The sequence below is a fragment of the Myodes glareolus genome, chromosome 27 (assembly GCF_982192425.1).
Source record: "Myodes glareolus chromosome 27, mMyoGla1.1, whole genome shotgun sequence".
NCBI lineage: Eukaryota > Metazoa > Chordata > Mammalia > Rodentia > Cricetidae > Myodes > Myodes glareolus.
Window position 1 is genome coordinate 221,350 of NC_142052.1, and position 19,854 is coordinate 241,203.

The following is a 19,854-nucleotide window of genomic DNA, read 5'->3' on the forward strand; positions in this document are numbered from 1 at the left end:
GAAGGAAAAAAGAAAAAAAAAACTTTCTCTGTCATCTAAGAAGAATGAAGCATGGCCATGAGTTGGCTGCTTATTTTATAAGACATTCACATCTGAAGGAACCTGAGTTCCTTCCTTTAACATCCTCTTAAGAGCAGCCTGTTTTTCAGACGTCATCTCCCTGTCCCTCCCACTCCTCCTGTGAGGACAGATGTGTCACATTTCTGTAGCAACCCTCGTTCCTGGTAGGACTTCTTTCACAGAAGTTATGCTTCATGGATAGTGAAATTAGCACTGGGACACTGAAGTAAAGTATCCTCAGTTTTTATCTACTTTGCACCATAGTTACCATTTCCACATCCAAAAAAGAACGTATTCCAAGCTAAGAGCTCATTAAATTAAAATAAAGACCACCATGCTTAAGAAATGTACAAATGTAGCCAGGCACAGTGACACAGCATGTAATTCTTGCACTGTACACTGAGGAAATAGAGGCAGAAGGTTCAGGAATATATAAGTCATAAGACCTGCCTAGACCTCCAATTAAAAAAGAGGCAGACACCAGAGTGCACACCTTTAATCTTAGCACCCAGTATGTGGATATCGGTAGATTGTTGTAGAATATTAGTTGAAGATGTGTTACATTTGTTTATACTATGGAACATTTGTTTAATGATGCAAAAATGTATTGCATTCTTTTATGTTGTATTTGTTTAAAACTCTGTAAAGCTGTGCTACGCTGCCTGTCTAAAACATCAGATTGGTCTAAGAAAGAGCTGAACAGCCAATAGTTAGACAGGAGAAAGGATAGGCATGGCAGGCAAGCAGAGAGAATAAATAAGAGGAGAAATCTGGGAAGACAAGATCAAAGAATAAGAGAAGAAAGAAAGAAGATACCAGGGGCCAGCCTCCCAGCTACTCAGCAAGCCACGGAGTAAGAAGTAAAGAAAGGTATATAGAATAGAGAAAGATAAAAACCCAGAGGCAGACAGGATAAATTTTTAAAAAGTTGGATAGAAACAAAGCAACCTAAGGCCATAAGAAAGAATAAGCCTCCATGTGTATTTATTTGGGAGCTGGGTAGCAGGCCCCCAAAACAGAAAAGGAAAAAAAAACCCTCAACACAACTAGAACAGATCTCTGTGAGTTTGATGCCAGAAGCCTGGTCTACATAGTAAGTTCCAAGACAGTCAAGATTACATAGTAAGACTCTGTTTTAAAAATAAAAAGCATCAGGTGGTGGTGGTGGTGCACGCCTTTCAAGCCAGCACTCGAGAAGCAGAGGTAGATAGATCTCTATGAGTTGGAGGCCAACCTGGTCTACAGGCACAAAAGCTACACAGAGAAACCTGTCTCAAAAAAAACAATAATAATAATAAAAATAAAATAAACGAAGACAACCAATGTACAATTTGGAAGAGTTGGAGACCATACCATGAAGCAGAATAATCTCCCCATTTAGGCAGAGACATTACTCTGATTTGAAAGGCAAGACCAGATATAATCAACCTGTAGTGTTCACAAAACAGATGTGAACTTTATTTCTTGTTTTATCAAAATAACCTTCTTATTTTTCCCCATTCATAGGTATTTCACTCTATTATTCATCTAATAATAGTGCATTGTTTGGGGGTGGGGTATTTGTCTGTTTGTTTTTACACAAGGTCTGGCCATGTAGCCCTAAGCTGCTCTTGAAGTGAACTTGCTATCCTTCTGTCTTGGCCTCCCAAAAACTAAAATGTCATGTTTGAACCATCACATTAGCCTAATTATGTAGTTATTTTTGTTTGCTGTTGTTTTGGAAATCGGGTCTCAGTAAGTATCCTGGGTTTCCTGGAAGTCACTATGTAAACAAAGCTGACTCAAAACATGCAGCAACCTTCCTGCTTCAGTCCCAAGGTGGGGATTATATGTCAGGCTCACAGTTCTTTTCTAAGCATTCATTTATGTATTCATTTGCTCGTTCATTTATTCATTCATTTACTTATAATTTTGGTTTTTTGAGACAGGATTGATTGATTGATTGGTTGGTTGATTGATTGATTGATTGATAGATAGCTTTGGTTTTTTAAGACAGGATTTGTGTAGCCCTGGCTGTCCTGGAACTCACACTATGGACCAGGAGATCTGCCTGCCTCTGCCTCCTAAGTGCTGGAATTAAAGGTATAAAATGCCACCATACAATTATTTATTCTTATTTTATGTTTACAAGTGCTTTGCCTGCATGTATATTATGTGCACCATATGCATACAGTGATAAGAAACAGTAGTTTTGACCATGTGTTCAAAATACAACTGCTTGAGTCTTAAATAGTTTTTTAACTTTTTAATTTTTTTGGTTTTTCAAGGCAGGGTTTCTCGGTGTAGTCTTGGCTGTCCTAGAACTCACTCTGTAGACCAGACTGGAACTCACAGAGATCCACCTGCCTCACCTCCCAAGTACAGGGATTAAAGGTATGCAAAGCCTTAATTTTTAACTTATTTAGAGTACTTTTTTTCAAACACAAATTAAGCTCCCTGAAAAGTTTATGTCCGTTCACAACAGAGCAGAATACTCATTACCATAATACCATTTTCCTAACAACTAGTAAAAATTATAATCTTTAATTAACTCAATTATTTAACAGCACACACACACTCTCTGAGACAGAGGCTCAAAGGAAACAGTAATTATGAGAATAATGCCCACCTACCTTAGCTCTTCGATCTGGGAAACCCACTTAAGGTACGTGAGATGCTGCTCGATCTCTTCTATCTGGTTGATCATGGCACTGAGCTTGTCCACCCAGGGCTGTGCAGTCAGCAGATGGCTGGTGATGGAACTGAAGAGAGGAGCTTCCTGCTGCAGAAACTGACTAAGAACCTGTCTGGATACTTCTGCATCTTTTAAAGCACTTTGAATTCTTTTAGGGATTTCTGATGAAATTGCAAGTACCTAACAACACACAAAAATATTAGCAATGAGGTAAAATTTTGTTAGTTTAGTCTTTTCCAAAATCATGTTCCAAAAGAACTGAAAGTTTTCTATTAAAAATTTCAAGCTAGCTGGGCACGGTGGTATAAATCTTTAATCTCAACACTCAAAAGGTAGGTGCAGGAGAACCTTGTAAGTTTGAGGCTATGTTTGAGTTTCAGGCCAGCCACAGTTATGAAATGAGAGTCTGCCTTAAAAACAAAACATAAAAACCCTTTAAACAAAAGGTTTGGTTAGGTGTGCCGGCACACACCTACCTTCCATCCCAGCACTTGGGAGGTAGAAGTCGAACAATCAGGAATTCAAGGTCAGCCTGGGCTATTTATTGAGTTCTAAGCCACCCTAGCCTACAAAAGACTATATCAAAAGAGGGCTGGAGAGATGGCTCAGTGGTTAAGAGCACTGACTGTTCTTCCAGAGGTCCTGAGTTCAATTCCCAGCAACCACATGGTAGCTCACAACCATCTGTAATGAGATCTGGTGCCCTCTTCTGGCATGCAGGCATACATGGAGGCAGAATGTTGTATACATAATAAATAAATATATCTTTTTTTAAAAAAAAAAAAGACTATATCAAAAAGAAAAAGGAAAAAGAAAAAAGGAAGGAAGGAAAGAAAGAGAGAGAAAGAAAAAGGGCTGGACCCGCAGGCAAGCTTCCTGCAGGTAGGCTGCTCCAACACCCCAATCCCATCGATCAAACCCTGTAAGCTACAAGTCCCAGCCCACCCCCAAACCCTCCTATCCCACCACGACCTAGGAGGAACTTTGAAACACAGGCTGCAACTACACAGAGAGGACCAAGAGATGAGTGACCACACACCCAGCAGGACACGCCCACTCTCTAGGCCCTCCATACGAGGGCAAAACCCCAGGCCCCTCTACCACCTGCCTCAGCTTTTCTAGCAAGCCAGCAGGCAAGCTTCCTTCCTGCAGGTAGGCTACTCCAACAATTCTACCCCATTGATGGGACCCTATAAGCTACAAGTCCCACTCTGCCCCCAAACCCGCCTATCCCCCCACCCTGTGTCCTCAGAGGAACTCTGAAACACAGGCTGCAACTACACAGAGGTCCAAGCAGCTGTGACTGCACAGAGTGGACCAAGAGAGAAGGCCAAGAGAGCAGACTAAGAGAGTGAACCTAGAGAGAGGGCCAAGAGAGACCTCAGTGGCTCCCTGAGAAACAGCAACAGAACAGAGAAGACCAAGAACAGTTCCCACAGACACAGACAGCCACTGCAAGGACTGGATCAAGAGGGTAAGACACTGCCAACACCAATTGGAGGAAGAGATGGGTAGGCACCAATGCAAGAATTCTTTCAACAGCCTAAAAAAGCAACATGGTAACATCAGAACCCAGTGGTCATACAACAGGAAGACTTGATCATCCTAACCCAGAAGAAGCAGAAGAAAACGATTCTAAACATAGCTTTATGAGGATGATGGAGTCCTTTAAAGAAGAAATGAAAAATTCCCTTAAAGAAATGGAGGAAAAGAGAAACAAAAAACTGGAAAAAGTCAGTAAATTCCTCAAACCCAAGAAAACCAAGAAAAACAATCAAACAGATGAAGCAAACAGTTAAAGACTTGAAGACTGAAACAGAGGTAATAAAGAAAACAAAAACCGAGGGAATTCTGGAAATGAAAACTCTGAGTAAATGAACAAGAACTATAAAGGCAAGCATAACCAATAGACTACAAGAGATGAAAGAAATAATCTCAGGTGTTGAAGATACTATAGAAGAAATAAATTTATCAGTCAAAGAAAACATTAAATCCAACAAATTCTTAACATAAAACATACAGAAAATCTGGGACACCATGAAAAGACCAAACCTTAGATAATAAGAATGGAAGAAGGAGAAGAACTGCAGCTCAAAGGCACAGAAAATATATTCAACAAAATCACGGAAGAAAACTTTCCCAGTCTAAAGAAGGATATCCCTATGAAGGTACAAGAAGTTTAAAGAACACCAAATAGACTGGACCAAAAAAATAAAGTTCCCTCACCATATAACAATCAAAATGCAAAATGTACAGAATAAAGAATATTAAGAGCTACAAAGAAAAATTGTCAAGTAACATATAAAGGCAGACCTCTCAAAATTACACCTGACTTCTCTATGGAAACCATGAAAGTCAGAAGGTCCTAGACAGATGTGCTGCAGACACTAAGAGATCACAGATGCAAGCCCAGACTACTAAACCCAGCAAAGCTTCTAACCAACACCGATGGAAAAAACAACATATTCTATGACAAAGTCAGATTTAAACAATACCTATCCACAAATCTAGCCTACAGAAAGTACTAGAAGGAAAACTCTAACCCAAGAAAGATAACTGCACCCACAAAAACACAGGCAACAGATAACCTCACACCAGCAAACCCCAAAGAAGGGAAACACACAAACACTACCACTGAAAAATAATAGGAATTAATCCACCACTGGTCATTAATAACTCTTAATAACAATGGACTCAATTCACCTATAAAACGACACAGGCTAAGCTAAGAGAATGGATATGAAATCAGGATTCAGCCTTCTATTGTATACAAGAAACACACCTCAACTTCAAAGGCAGATACTACCTCAGAGTAAAGGGTTAGGAAAAGATTTTCCAGTCAAATGGACCTAAGAAACACGCGGGTGTAGCTATCCCAATATCTAACAAAATAGACTTCAAACTAAAATCAATCAGAAGAGATAGAGAAGGATTCTTTTACTCATCACAGGAACAATTCATCAAGATGAAGTCTCAATTCTGAACATCTTATGCCCCAAATACATATGTAAAAAAAATTACCAAAGCTTAAATTGCACCTCAAACCACACACACTAATAGTAGGAGACTTCAACACCCCACTCTCCACAATGGATAGGACAACCAGACAGAAACTTAACAGAAAAATAAAGGAACTAACAGATGTTCTGACTCAAATGAACTTAACAACATCTAGAGAACCTTACACCCAAACACAAAAGAATATACCTTTCTCTCAGCACCTCATGGAACCTTCTCTAAAACTGAGCACATACTTGGTAACAAAGCAAACCTCCACAGATACAAAAAAAAAAAAAATGGAATAACCCACTGTATCTTATCGGATCACCATAGTTTAAAGTTAGAATTTAACAACAACACTAATTATAGAAAGCCTACAAACTCATGGAAATTGAACAGTGCTTAATTGGACCACCCCTGGGTCATGGAAGAAATAAAGAAAGAAATTAAAGACTTCCTAAAATTCAATGAAAATGAAGGCACAACTTACCCAAACTTACTGGACACTATGAAAGCAGGGCTAAGAAAAAAGTTCATACCACCAAGTGCCTACATAAAGAAAATGGAGAAATCTCACACTAGCAACCTAACAGCACACCTGAAAGATCTAGAACAAAAAGAAGCAGACTCACCTAGGAGGAGTAGATGACAGAAAATAATCAAATTAAGGGCTGAAATCAATAAAATAGACACAAAGAAAACAATACAAAGAATCAATGAAACAAGGAGCTAGTTCTTTGAAAAAATCACCAAGATAGACAAACCCTTATCCAAACTAATCAAAAGGCAGAGAGAGAACATTCAATTTAACAAAATCAGAAATGAAAAGGGGGGCATAAAAACAGACACTGAAAAGAAATCCAAAGAATCACTAGCTCAAACTACAAAAACCTGTACTTGGCAAAATTGGAAAATGGAAGAGAAATGGACAATTTTCTGGATAGGTAACACATACCAAAATTAAATCAAGACCAGGTAAACAATTTAAATAGACCTACAACCTGCAAGGAAATAGAAGCCGTCATTAAAAAACTCCCATCTGGGGAGCTGGAGAGATAGCTCAGAGGTTAAGAGCACTGACTGCTCTTCCAAAGATTCTGAGTTCAATTCCCAGCAACCACATGGTGGCTCACAACCATCTGTAATGAGATCTCATGCCATCTTCTGACCTGCAGCATAAATACAAGCAGAACACTGTATACATAATAAATCTTCAAAAGAAAAAAAAAACCCTCCAAAAAAAAGGCCAGGGCCGGATGGTTTCAGTGCAGAAGTCTACCAGAACTTCAAAGAATAGCTAATACCTATACTCCTCAAAGTGTTCCACATAATAGAAACAGAACGAACACTAACAAACTCTTTTTATGAGGCTTCAGTTATCCTGATACTAAAACCACACAAAGACTCAACCAAGAAAGAGAATTACAGACCAATCTCACTCATGAACATAGATGCAAAAATACTCAATAAAATACTGGCAAACCAAATCCAAGAACACATCAAAAAAATCATCTACCATGATCAAGTTGGCTTCATCCCACAGATGCAGGAATGGTTCAACACACGAAAATCTATCAATATAATCTACCATATAAACAAACTGAAAGAAGAAAAACACATGGTCATCTCATTAGACACTGAAAAGCATTTGACAAAATCCAACACTCCTTCATGATAAAGGTCTTGGAGAGATCAGGAATACAAGGCACATATGTAAACATAATAAAAGCAACATACAGCAAGTCAACAGCCACCATCAAATTAAATGAAGAGAAACTCAAAGTGATTCCACTAAAATTAGGAACAAGGCAAGGCTGTCCACTCTCTCCATATCTATTCAACATAGTTCTTGAAGTTCTGGTTAGTGCAATTAAGACAACAAAAAGAGATCAAGAGGATTCAAATTGGAAAGGAAGAAGTCAAATTTTCGCTATTTTCAGATGATATTATAGTATACATAAGTGACCCCAAAAACTTTACCAGGGAACTTCTACAGCTGATAAATACCTTCAGTAAAACCATCCTGGGTGACGTAACCCAGACAGACCCAGAAAGATGAACATGGCATTTACTCACTCATAGGTGGATATTAGCTGTAAAGCAAAGGATAATGAGCCCATAGTTCATGACCCTAGAGAAGCTAAGTAACAAGGTGAACCCTAAGAAAATAAAGATTCCCCCCTGGGAAGGCAAAATAGACAGACAAGATCTTCTGATAAAATTGGGAGCATGGGTGTGGGGGGAGAAGGGAGGGTGAAAGAGGAGAAGGGAAGAAAGGGAGAAGGAAGAGAACTTGAGGGAACGGTATAGTAGAGGAGATTAAAAAAAAGAGATATTGAGTGAGGGAGCCATTATGGGACTAGCAAGAAACCTGGCTATAGAGAAATTTCCAGGAATTCACAAGGGTGACCCCAGCGAAGACCCTAAGCAATAGTGGAGAGGGTACCCAAACTGACCTGTAGTCAGATTGATGACTGTCTTAAATGTCACCATAGAACCTTCATCAATCAACTGATAGAAACAGAGACAGAGACCTGCAGCAGAGCACTGGGCTGAGCTCCCAAAGTTCAGTTGAAGAGTGGGAGGAGTGAGAATATGAGCAAAGAGGTCAAGACCATGATGGGGACACCCACTGAAACAGTTTACCTGAGCTAATGGGAGCTCACCAACTCCAGCCAGACAGGGAAGGAACCAGCATAGGAATAAACTAGATCCTCTGAATGTGGGTGACAGTTGTATGGCTGGAGCAGACTGCAGGGTCACTGGCAATGGCACTAGGATTTATCCCTACTGCTTGAACTGTTTTTTTGGGAACCCATTCTCTTTGGATGGGTACCTTGCTCAGCCTAAATATAGTAGGGAAGGCCTTGGACCTTCATCAAAGCAATGTGCCCTACTCTGAGGATTCGATGGGGATGTGGGAGGAGTAAGGTGAAGGGAATGGGAGAAGGGGAGGGAGTGGGAACTGAGATTGGTATGTAAACTGAAAAAAAGACAGTTTGTTTAAGAAAAAATGAAAGAAAGAAAAAGAAAAGGGGCTGGAAAGGTAAAAACCAGGCACAGCACTGTGTCTGTAATCCCCACTCTAGGAGCACAGAGACAGATAGAACTCTGCTCCAGACCATCTAGCTGAATCAGTAAAGGGACCCTGCCTCAAAAAAATACGTGGACAGTGATAGAGACAGACACTTGACACTACCTGATGTAGTGATGAGGCGAGCAGGCCTGTTTTTTGTCCCACCTGGCTCCCGCACGGCTAGCTTTACACCCGAAATAACACACAAATTGTATTCATTTAGACACTGCCTGGCCCATTAGCTCTAGCCTCTTATTGGCTAACTCTCATATCTTGATTAACCCATTTCTATTAATGTGTATCGCCACTTGACCGTGGCTTACTGGCATGAGTCTAACAACCGTCCATCTTGGGTAGGAGAAACATGGCTTCTGCGTGACTCTGCTTTCTTTCTCCCAGCATTCTGTTCTGTCTTCCCCGCCTACCTATGTTCTGACCTATCAGGCCAAGCAGTTTTCTTTATTAATTAACCAATGAAAGCAACAGATAGATAGAAGACCCTCCTACATCAACCTGACATTTGCACACTCATGGAAACATATGCCACATATACACATACACACACACACACACAAACAAAATAACAAGGCTCAATTTCTTTATCCTATAGCAATCAACCCAAACATACAATGCTTTATGACAAGTGTAAATGCTATATACAGAGACCTCCCAACACATGGCTCCCATGCAAGTATCTGGAACACTTTGAAAGCATACAGCCAGAGATTACTTGCTTCACTAAGATATTTTCCTTCATAAAATAAATGAAGCTGTGATCCAAGCTGTATTCATAACACAGCTGGGGATATGTCTCATCAAGTAGAGCACCTACCTAGTATGCATTAAAACTGGGTTCAATTCTCAGTACCACAGAGGGAAAAACCTTTTAAACTACGCAAGGTAGCACATACCTGCAACCTCAATACTTGGGAGAATGAGGCAGGAAGATCAGAAGTTCTATGTCAGTCTCAGCTACATAGGAGTATGAGGCCAGCCTGAGTTACATAAAGCCCTGTCTCACAGCAATCAAACAAAAAACCCAAAATACAGGGGCTGGGGAGATGGCTCAGTGGTTAAGAGCACTGTCTGCTCTTCCAGAGGACCCGGGTTCAATTCCCAGCAACCACATGGCAGCTCACAACTGTCTGTAATTCTAGCTGCAGGAGACCCAACACTCACAGCAAAACACCAATGCATGTAAAATATAAATAAATAAATATTTTTTAAAAAAAAACCCAAAATACAGCTGGGTCCCTGTATTTTGCTGAAGCCTCGAATGAGATCTACTGATTTGACAAAAAGATATTTAGGTAATGTCTTTAGAAATATAATTTATTAAAGGATATTTTTATAGGGTCTGAAGAGATGGCTCAGTAGTTAATTGTATATATTTCTCCTCCAGAGAACGCAAGTTCATTGCCTAGAACCCACAATGGACTGAAGTCTCTGGCTATGGGGGCACCTGCACTTATGCATATAATCCAACCCCAATCACATAATTAAAATAAACGTTTTTAAAATGTCTTTTATCATATATGAGAAACATAAATCAATATCAGACATCAAAACAAATGACTAATATTTTATTTTATTTTGAGATAGACTCATATCTTCCAGGCTGGCCTTGAATTTCTGGCCATTCTCCTTCCATCTTGAGTTCTGGGATTACAGGTCAAAACCATGTAACCACACCCAGTACTACACAGAATTTCATAGCATTTCAACTTAAGCAACCCTGATCAGCACACTCAAACCAGCACTATGCTAGCAAAAGAACAAAGATACAACATCTGCCCTTAAGGATGAAAGAGACACATAATCACACAAAAAAGTGAAGTTAGTGCAATAAAATAAAGTGGGCGTGGCTTCACCTTTAGTTCCAGCACTTGGGAGTTACAGGCAGATGGAATCTTGTGAGTTCCAGGTTAGCCTGGTCTACATAGCAAGTTCCAAGTCAGCCAGTGCTAGAGCAATGCCTTGTTAACAACAAAACCTCCTGACACACCCGGACCTAGTAAAAACACTACTGTAGCACTCCTGAAACCCGAACATGTACAGAACTCACCTAGAGATCTTATTCTAAATGAAAGACTCTAATTCAAAGTAAGAAGAGAGAACAGATGAGCCTGGACGGGGAAAAGACCAGATCACAGGTCACGGAAGAACATACTGCACAACAGTAAGAGTCCACTAGATGTTTTAAATAAAGGGAATTCACAATGCAGAAGGTAGGAACAGGAAAGTAACATGGGAACTCAGATGACTGGAGGTTGTATATTAACAGAGGGAGGGGAAGCATCAGACTCCCAGGCTACAGACCTGAGCCGGTTGGGTTTTTGTCAAATTGACACAAGATAGAGAAAATGCTTCCAAAACATAGGCTTTTAGGCAAGTCTGTAGGCATGTTCTTGATTAATGATCAATGTGGAAGATCACAGCACATTATAGGTAGCGCCACCCTTGGTCAGGTGGTCCTTAGTTATACAAAAAAAACAAGCTGAGCAAGCCATGAAAAGCAAGTCAATAAGCATTGTTTTTCCATGGTCTCTGTACCAGTTCCTGCCTTGAGTTCTTGCTTTGACTTCCCTCAATGATAGACCATGACATGGAAGTGTAAGCCAAAAATATCTCTTTCCTCCACAAGTTCCTTTTTTATTTTGGTCACTGTGTTTTATCACAGAACTAAAAACAGAGACCTGAGTGATAAATAGAGGGCCGTGCTATCAGTCACAGACAAGAGACAGAGGAGAACAATTTCAGGGTTAACAATAGACTTCAGCAAAAATATCTGTGATAAACAAGCTTGATCACAAGGTAAAAGAGTTAAGGCAAACTAGAAAATGGAGATTGATAATAAAGACTTTTTACAAACCCTGAGCCAAATAAATGAATAAATGCCTACTAAAAAATGAAGGAAATAGTTTTGTTTTTGGTTTTTTTGGCTTTTTTTGTGGGGGGGGGGGGGGTAATAGGAAGACCTATGTCTATCTACTGAAAAGACAGGACTGGTAGAGAAGCAAAGGATCAAATTCGAAGAGCAAATTAAGACCACTGGTTGCCAAGGTGCTAGGAAAAAGCTAAGGTGTAAGGCTGCATTAGTATTAGCTCCTGCTGGAAGGCTGTGTACAGTAGGCACAGTATCATTGACAAATGAAATGGGGTAAGAAGAGAACCAGGATCAGAGGATATAAGCAAAGTACAATGGTATATATGTATGAAAATGTCATAATGAAACCTATTTATACACTGTGGTGGTGTGAATAGGTATGGCCCCCACAGAATCATGTTTGCATGCTTAGCCCATAGGGAGTGGCATTATTAGGAGATGTGGCCTTAATGGAGGAAGTATGTCACTGTCGGGGTGGGTTCTGAGGTCATATATACTCAAGCTATACATAGTTGCTTCTGCTACCTGCAGATCAAGATGGAGAACTCTCAGCTCCTTCTCCAGCACCATGTCTGCCAGCAAGCCACCATGCCCCACCATAATGAAAATGAACTACCTCTGAAACTGTAAGCCAGACCCAATTAAATGCTTTCCTTTATAAGAGTTATCATGGTCATGGTGTCTCTTCATAGCAACAGAAACCCTAAAAAGGCATACACTAAGAACTTTAATGATATATTTTTAAAGACCAGAGGTAGCAGCTAGTAATAAGGTTGATCACCCAAGTCTGATTTCTGCAACCCATGGAAAGGTTCCATGGTTTCCGCATCAGTTCCTGTCTCCAGGGTCCTGACTTGAGTTCCTGCACGGCAGAGTGCTTGCCTAGTATGCATGAAGCCCTGAGTTTGATTCCTGGGAACACAATGTGGTGGTACGTGTTGAAAATCCTAGTACTCCAGAAGTGGAAGGAGGAAGGTCAAAAGTCCAAGGCCATTCTCTGCTACACAACTTATTAAATGGTCACCTAGAATCCTTTAGTGGTAAACAAAAAATTAGTTTACCTTTGAAAGGTAAAAATGATAACAAATAAAGTGTTAAATTAATAATCATGGTGAGTGTTTCAATTTTCTATTAGGGAAAACGAAATGGCAGAACAGCCACATAGGATAGTCTCTTCGGGAAAATTCAGAAGGATGATGAGGGTAGCAACAAAAACTGTAAGGTAAGGCTGAAGACAGTCATGGCAGCAGGCCACAAATTGGGTCATCCTTGAATGACTCAGCAGAACTCTGAAGGAATGGAAAAGCTGATCAGGCCACACATAAAGCAGGAAAGTGTGGAAGCCTAACTCATTTCATGGGGCTGGAAGAAAATAAAACCATGCCACACCCACATATTCAGAGTTTGCTTAACCTAACTAATTTCTTATATTATAAAATCTTTCCTCTTTGACAGAGTACTACAACTATGAAGACTTACTTTTCTAGCTTAAGATTATTTTCATTGGGTTTTTAAAAATAAAGTACTATGTCCATAGTAAAATGAAACCTCAATAATACAAAAAAGCATAAAAAAAATCACCTTTCAACCAACACTCACAAACATTGTTAAAATTCTCTTTCAGTTTTTTGTTTTGTTATTTTTTGTGGAACCCAGAATGATCTATAATCATTACATAGCTAAGGTTGGCCTTGAACTCTTGATACACTTGCCTCCTCTCTCTACTTGCTGAGATTATCATGTGCCCCCACACCCAGCAGTCACCGTACATTACACATGCTTCCTTCCTCTGTGTGCTTTTATAAAAACTTGGAATGATACTGTTTAACCATTTTTGTACATTCTGAATTATTAATAAACCTGTTCTAGAAGGTATAAAATGAAAATGATATAAAATGCTAGTTAACATTCTGTTTTCAAAAATATAAATCAGTAGGAACTCTTTTACATCATTTATAAAATTTGTAGCAGGAGACATTAAAGCCTATTAGTTAAATTGTTCTCCATCATGATCTACATCTTCAAATGCATGATATGCAGCACGCATAACACTGTTTACATTCTGTTTTGATGAATACAGTTAATATAACTTCACTGAGATTAATACTTACCTGTTCTTGTAACTTCGTTTTATTTTCTGTCATCTGTTCTATGAGTCTGCCAAGTTTCTTTAAAGATTTCAGGTCACTTCCCACTTCCTTTTCTATGAACGCAGACACATTCAGGGGAAGCTCATCGTCCTCTCTACCTGGCATGAGTTGTTGGCTCCCAACAAGAGCTGCAGTGTTCACGTCACCTACAGAAAGGAAAGGCAACTACTCACATCACTGCGTTATAGGAATTATAGAAGCATATGCTGCATCAGCTCTTTAAAAAAATTGTTATGGGTGCGTGTGTGTGTGTGTGTGTGCGCATATTTTGGTTTAGAGTTTTTGTTTTTGAGATAGGGTCTCTGTAGCCCAGCAGGCCTTGAACTCTCTATACAGCTAGAAATGAGCGTCTGATCCTCCTAACTCCGCATTCCAAGTCTTTGCTGAAATTATAGGTGCTTCACTACACAGTGTTATGCAGTTCTGGGTACTGAACCTAGAGCACTGAGCATGCTAGGCAAGCACTCTATCATATCTAAATGAAGATATGCCTAAATGAAAAATGTGTATCAGATACTGTTCAAATATTTATGTATAGAGTAACAGAATATACCAGACCAAGGTGGTTCATTCTACCGGAGACCAGCACTCCGGGGGCTGAAGGAGAACAAATACAAATTCAAGGCCAGGTTGAACTATATAGTAAACTGTGTCTCAAACCCCTACAAAAAAAATTACTTGATGTCCTAAGTTTGATGCCCAGGACGTACATAGTAGAAGAAGAAAGCTAACTCTCACAAGCTGTCCTCTGATCACCACACAAACACTGTAGCACACATGTGCCTATGTACACACACACACAATAAATAAAATGCAATAAAAAAATTTATTTATACAAAAGGAGGATCATATCATTTGCAGCAAATGAGAAGCAAGAAACCACTGATAGGAGAAATAAAACAAGGCTAAGTCTCAACCTCCAAACTATAAATAAGTAATAATGTATGCCCCAGTCTATAAAGGTTGAAAATGAGACTAAAATCATATTTCCTGGCTTTTAATTCAAAACTAATTTTATTCTCTTATCCATATATGAATAGCTATTTTTTTCTGTATCTCAACTTTAATATTTGACATATGTTAACCACAATAATAACTAATACATTAAAATATAATTATCTGTGGCTAGGGATGAGATTCAATTGGTAAAGTGCTTGCCAAGCATGCATTAAGCTCTGGATTCATCACCTAAACTGGAGATACCAAATGTGATGGCACACGCCTGTAATGGCAGTACTGAAGAAGTAGGGGGAGGAAGATGGGAAGTTCAGAGGCATCCGCAGCTACATAGCAAGTTTAAAACCAGCCTGGGATACATAAGACACATCCAACTGCAATCATATCCTGACCTCTTAATATCTTCTTAAGAACTTTTCATAAATGTAACAAATGAGTTGTATGGAGCATATTTGACAGAAGTAGGTTTCTGTTTCCTGGGTGGTCAATTTAAACTTCACTTTAAACAACAAAAATTACAACCATATTTAAATATGACATACTATATTCTTAAGCACATCTCCCTTAAAATTATAAGTAAGGATTTTTTATTATCTGTTTATGTTTATTTGCTTTTGAGAAAGCTCTCAGATATCCCAAGCGGGTCTCAAATTCGCTTATCTAGTCAAGGATGACTTTGACTTTCAATTTCTAATCCTTGTGTCTCCACCTCTTGGGTGCTAGGATTATAGGCATGCACCATACTTGGTTTTATTTTGGTTTCTTAAGGTAGGATCTATGGGCTGGAGAATAACTATTGTTGCTTTTGCAGAAGACCAGGGTTTGATTCTCAGCACCCACATGACAGCTTAGAACCATCTTAACTTCAGTTCCCAGGGATCTGAAGCCTTCTTCTGGTTTCTTCTGGCACCAGAGAAGCATATGGTGCACAGACATACATACATGCAAAACACCATAAAAATTAAAAATAAATTAATTTAAATTTTAAAAAGAGGAGTCTAGGCATAATTATACTTCATATATCTAAAAAATAAAGATCTAAAAACAAAAAGATAGGCTCTAAATCTGTGACCTAGACTGGTCTCCAAATCATGGCAATCCTCCTGCCTCAGTCTCCTAAGGACTGGGATTTCAGACATGAGCCAGCACACCTACCTCCTTTTATTTCTTATAAAGAGCATTCAGCATTGCACAGCAGATGACTGAGTCACTGGCTACCCAACAACAAAGTCCTTAATGCAATAATTTGTACCTGACATTCTAAAATGACAGATCAGTTATGTCAAGGTCAAGGCATCCAAGTGAGATTTTTCAAGACAGGGTTTCTCTGTGTAGCAGTTCTGGCTGTCCTGGAATTCACTTCATAGATCAGGATGGCCTCGAACTCAGAGATCCACCTGCCTCTACTTCCTGAGTGCTGGAATTAAAGCAGTGTGCTACCACTGCCCGGCAGCTTTCAGAGATTTTATTTTCATGTGTACAGGTGTTTTGACTTCGTGTACAACTGTGTACCACATTCATCCAATGAACATAGAGGCCAGACACAGGCCAGAAGCAGGCATTGGATCCCCTAGAACTATAGTTATAAGTAGTTGTTAGCCACCCTGTGGGTGCTGGGAATGGAACCCAGCTCCTCTGGAAGAGCAGCGAATTTTCTTAACAGCTAAGCCCATTTTCTGTTTGTTTGTTTGTTTGTGTGGTGGTGGTGCCTGAGTTCAAATCCACAGCTGCCAAAGTGCTAGGCAAGAACTCTGTCACTGTCATAAATACTCCCCGGACAATTTCTGCTTTTTTAAAAGGATTTGTTCATTATACACATTAGAGTTTTACTCAGCGGTAAAAAACAATGACATCTTGAATTTTGCATGCAAATGGATGGAAATAGAAAACGCTTTACTGAGTGAGGTAAGCCAGAACCAAAAAGAAGAACACGGTATGTATTCACTCATAAGTGGATTTTAACCATAATTAAAGGTCTTTGAGCCTATTATTCGTGATCCTAGAGAAGCCAAATAAGAAGGTGAACTTGATGAAGATTATTTAGCTATCCGCCAGGAGATAGGAAATAGACAAGAGTCCCAGGTAACCTCGGGTGCATGGGGGGGGGGGGTTGGAGGGTTGTTGGAAGGGGAGAGGGTTAGAGAGAAGGGAGTAGGGGAGGAATGGGGAAAAGTCGGGGGACTGAGATGGGGGGAAGGAGGGATGGATATGGGATCAGGGAAGAATATATCTCAATTAAGGGAGTCATTTTAGGATTTACAGGAGACTTGATTATAAATGGGATCCCAGGTCCAAGGAGAGATCCCCAGATTGTTCTCTGGACAGAGGAGAGGGTGCCTGAACCGGTCTTGGCCTATAACCATACTGATGAAGATTTTGCTTAGCACCATAGATCCTTCATCCGACGATGGATGGCGATACAGACGGAGACCCACATTGGAGCACCGGACTGAGCCCCCCCATGGTCCAAATGAGGAGCAGAAGGAGGAAGAACATGAAAAAAAAACTCAGGACCACGAGGGGTGCGATCACCCACTGATACAAAGGGACTGATCTAATGAGAAGTTCACCAAGGCCAGTTGGACTGGGACTGAACGAGCACGTGATTCAACCAGATTCTCTGAATGTGGCCGGATTCTCTGAATGTGGCTGGCCCGGAGTCTTTCTGAAAAGCCATTGACAATGACACTGGGACTTGTTTCCTCTGCATATACTGGATTTTTGGGATCCAGGCTGTTTGGATACTCACCTTCCTGGACCTGGAGGGAGGGGGGAGGAACTTGAATTTCCCACAGGGCTGGAAGCCCTGACTGCTCTTAGGGATGGAGAGGGAGGAGGAGGGGGAGGGGGAAGTGGGAGGGTGTTGGGAGGAGGGGCAGAAATGGAAACTTTCATAATTTAATAAACTTTGAAAAAAATAAAAAATAAAAAAAAGGATTTGTTCATTTAACTGATGTACACATATGTTTGCTTCCCTGAGTTTATGTGTACCAGCTGTAAGCGAGAGCCCGACAAAGTGAGAACAGGGGATTTAAACTCCTGAAACTAAAGAACGAAGGTGTCACCTGCATTCTGGGAACTGAGCCACGGTACTCTGTAAAAGCAGCAAGCACTCTGATGCAACAAGCCATCTTTCCAGAGCCAAGAAAAAAGGGAAGGGGGCTTAACAGTAGCCAATAGTAAGGTCAGAACTTCCTCCTAGGACATGGTAACACGGGCCCCCTCAGTGTGCTTTTCAAGTCATTGAACTGAACTCTTAGCACACTAAAAAAGCTATTGCATGCTCTTTTGCTTCCTCTTAAAAAAAGGGAAAAAGGTCCTGAAGAGATTAGGAATATGACACCTGGGAAAAGGGAAACAGAGGCCTGAGGGACAAAATCAGCCCCTGAAGAGTACTGGATTTCTAATAACCTGCTATGCTTATCTCATTTAAAGTAAAAGGATAAATATCCACATCTCTGACATGTTTTCTTGCCCTAGGTAGGAAATGGAGGTACCAGATCTTTCCTTATTCCCTATCCAGACCAAGATCCAGGACCTAAGTTGTGTCCTACCTGAAGCAAACTTTAATTACAAATTTACTGAAAGTAAAAGTATAATTAAGCAATTATCTAACCTCTTTCTTGAGCCCAGCAACAGTGACCCACATCACTCCCTCCAAATACCTGATATCAGGCTGCTGTGTCATTAAAATGACAGGCCCCAGTGAAGTCATACTTCGCAGGACACTAGGTAGGAGTATCAAGAGTGCTCTCTCTATGTCTTACAGTCTTAAAGAGACAAAGTCCATGTGCAAAGATAACTAGTATTTACTACTATTTACACATTGTACAGAAGAAAATACTTCATTTGAAAGGTAGCAGGCTAAGAGACCTCTTTTGCAGAGCCTGAAAGAGTGTGCTGTGAAGGACAGCCAGGCAAAAAGAACTAAGGGTTTGAAGCCTGCTTACTTTTCTCCTCTGTGTTCTTCATTTCGTCACCGCTTTCAGGGCAGCACTGGCAGAAAAACAGGTGTGGCAAACAAGTTAGATTCAAGTGGAGTGCACACAGGGCTCCAAAAGGTCACCTACTGGAGGAGAGGTCCTAAGCGCCTATCCCAGGGGTACTTCTGACCACCTCCCTAATGCCACCACTGCCACCTTCCCAGAAATCTGGACCACCTCGCCAGGCTCCCAATTACCCTGCCAGGACACTGAGTCCACCTTCCCGCCAACTCTCAAAACGGTCATCTTCCTGGGACAATGGAAGGCATTCCACTGTGACTACTTCCCCTGGGAAGCCCCTAACTGCCTCGGACCGTGGCAACTACCTTCACAGGCTCCCAGGTTAACTTAGCGGAGATAATCCCCCTAGGGAGGTCTGTGCCACCTCACAGGGTCACCAGTGTCCCTTCCCCGGGTTTCCAGGGACACCTCACCGGGGCTGCCGACACCCTGCCTAGCTCGCCAGCTGGAAGCATCCTGCCTCCGCGCGAGTCCTCGATTCCATTCGCCGCCAGCCTGGCTTACAGAGTCCGGGAAGAGCAAACACGGACAGGCGAAACAACCACATCAGCCTCCAGGGACGCCAGACTGAGCGCCACCTCGGCTTCCTTTCGCCGTCTTTCTGGTTCCGTTCCCTCGGCTAGAGAGACCTATCTGCATCGCCGCTGTCTGTTCCGTGGCGCCACCTCCTGGTTGACTGTCACATCTACCGCTCATGGAACCCGGTGGCCCAACGACTTCCCTGCCCTGCGGAGGCACGCATCCTCGCTGTGACAGAGCTCCCTCCACTTCTTTGGAGTTAATAAAAACAGAATCCAGCCCTCACTTGGTGACCCACACTTGTAATCCCACCATTTGGGACGTGAGGAAGGCAGGCGGATCAGAAGTTCAAAGTCAGCTCCCGCTACTTACTGAGTTCAAAGATGCCCTTAAGTACATGTAATATTGGAACTTGAAAATAGTACTCCTTCCATGCCATAGATTTTATGTGAATCTGTAAGTTTATTGTAAATATCTAGGCAATATCCTGATGTTCTGAAAACGAGAGTGAGCATGGTGGCCATAAG

General features: G+C 40.9%; 1 protein-coding gene across 2 annotated transcripts in view; it reads right to left on the reverse strand.

Moving 5' to 3' along the window:
* The window catches only part of Rint1 (RAD50 interactor 1), a 44,716-nt gene extending 25,297 nt beyond the window's left edge, over nt 1–19,419 (reverse strand). The window contains exons 1-4 of one of the 2 annotated variants that reach the window (XM_048433488.3): nt 19,222–19,419; nt 18,755–18,800; nt 13,809–13,993; nt 2,673–2,914 (exon numbers count right to left, since the gene is read on the reverse strand). In XM_048433488.3, the coding sequence (XP_048289445.3) occupies nt 2,673–2,914; nt 13,809–13,993; nt 18,755–18,800; nt 19,222–19,263 (515 nt within the window). In that variant the 5' untranslated portion in view covers nt 19,264–19,419. Of the gene's footprint in view, nt 1–2,672; nt 2,915–13,808; nt 13,994–18,754; nt 18,801–19,113 lie in introns of both variants that reach the window. The other variant, XM_048433489.3, reaches the window with a different exon arrangement.
* Between the last annotated feature and the right edge of the window lie 435 nt (nt 19,420–19,854).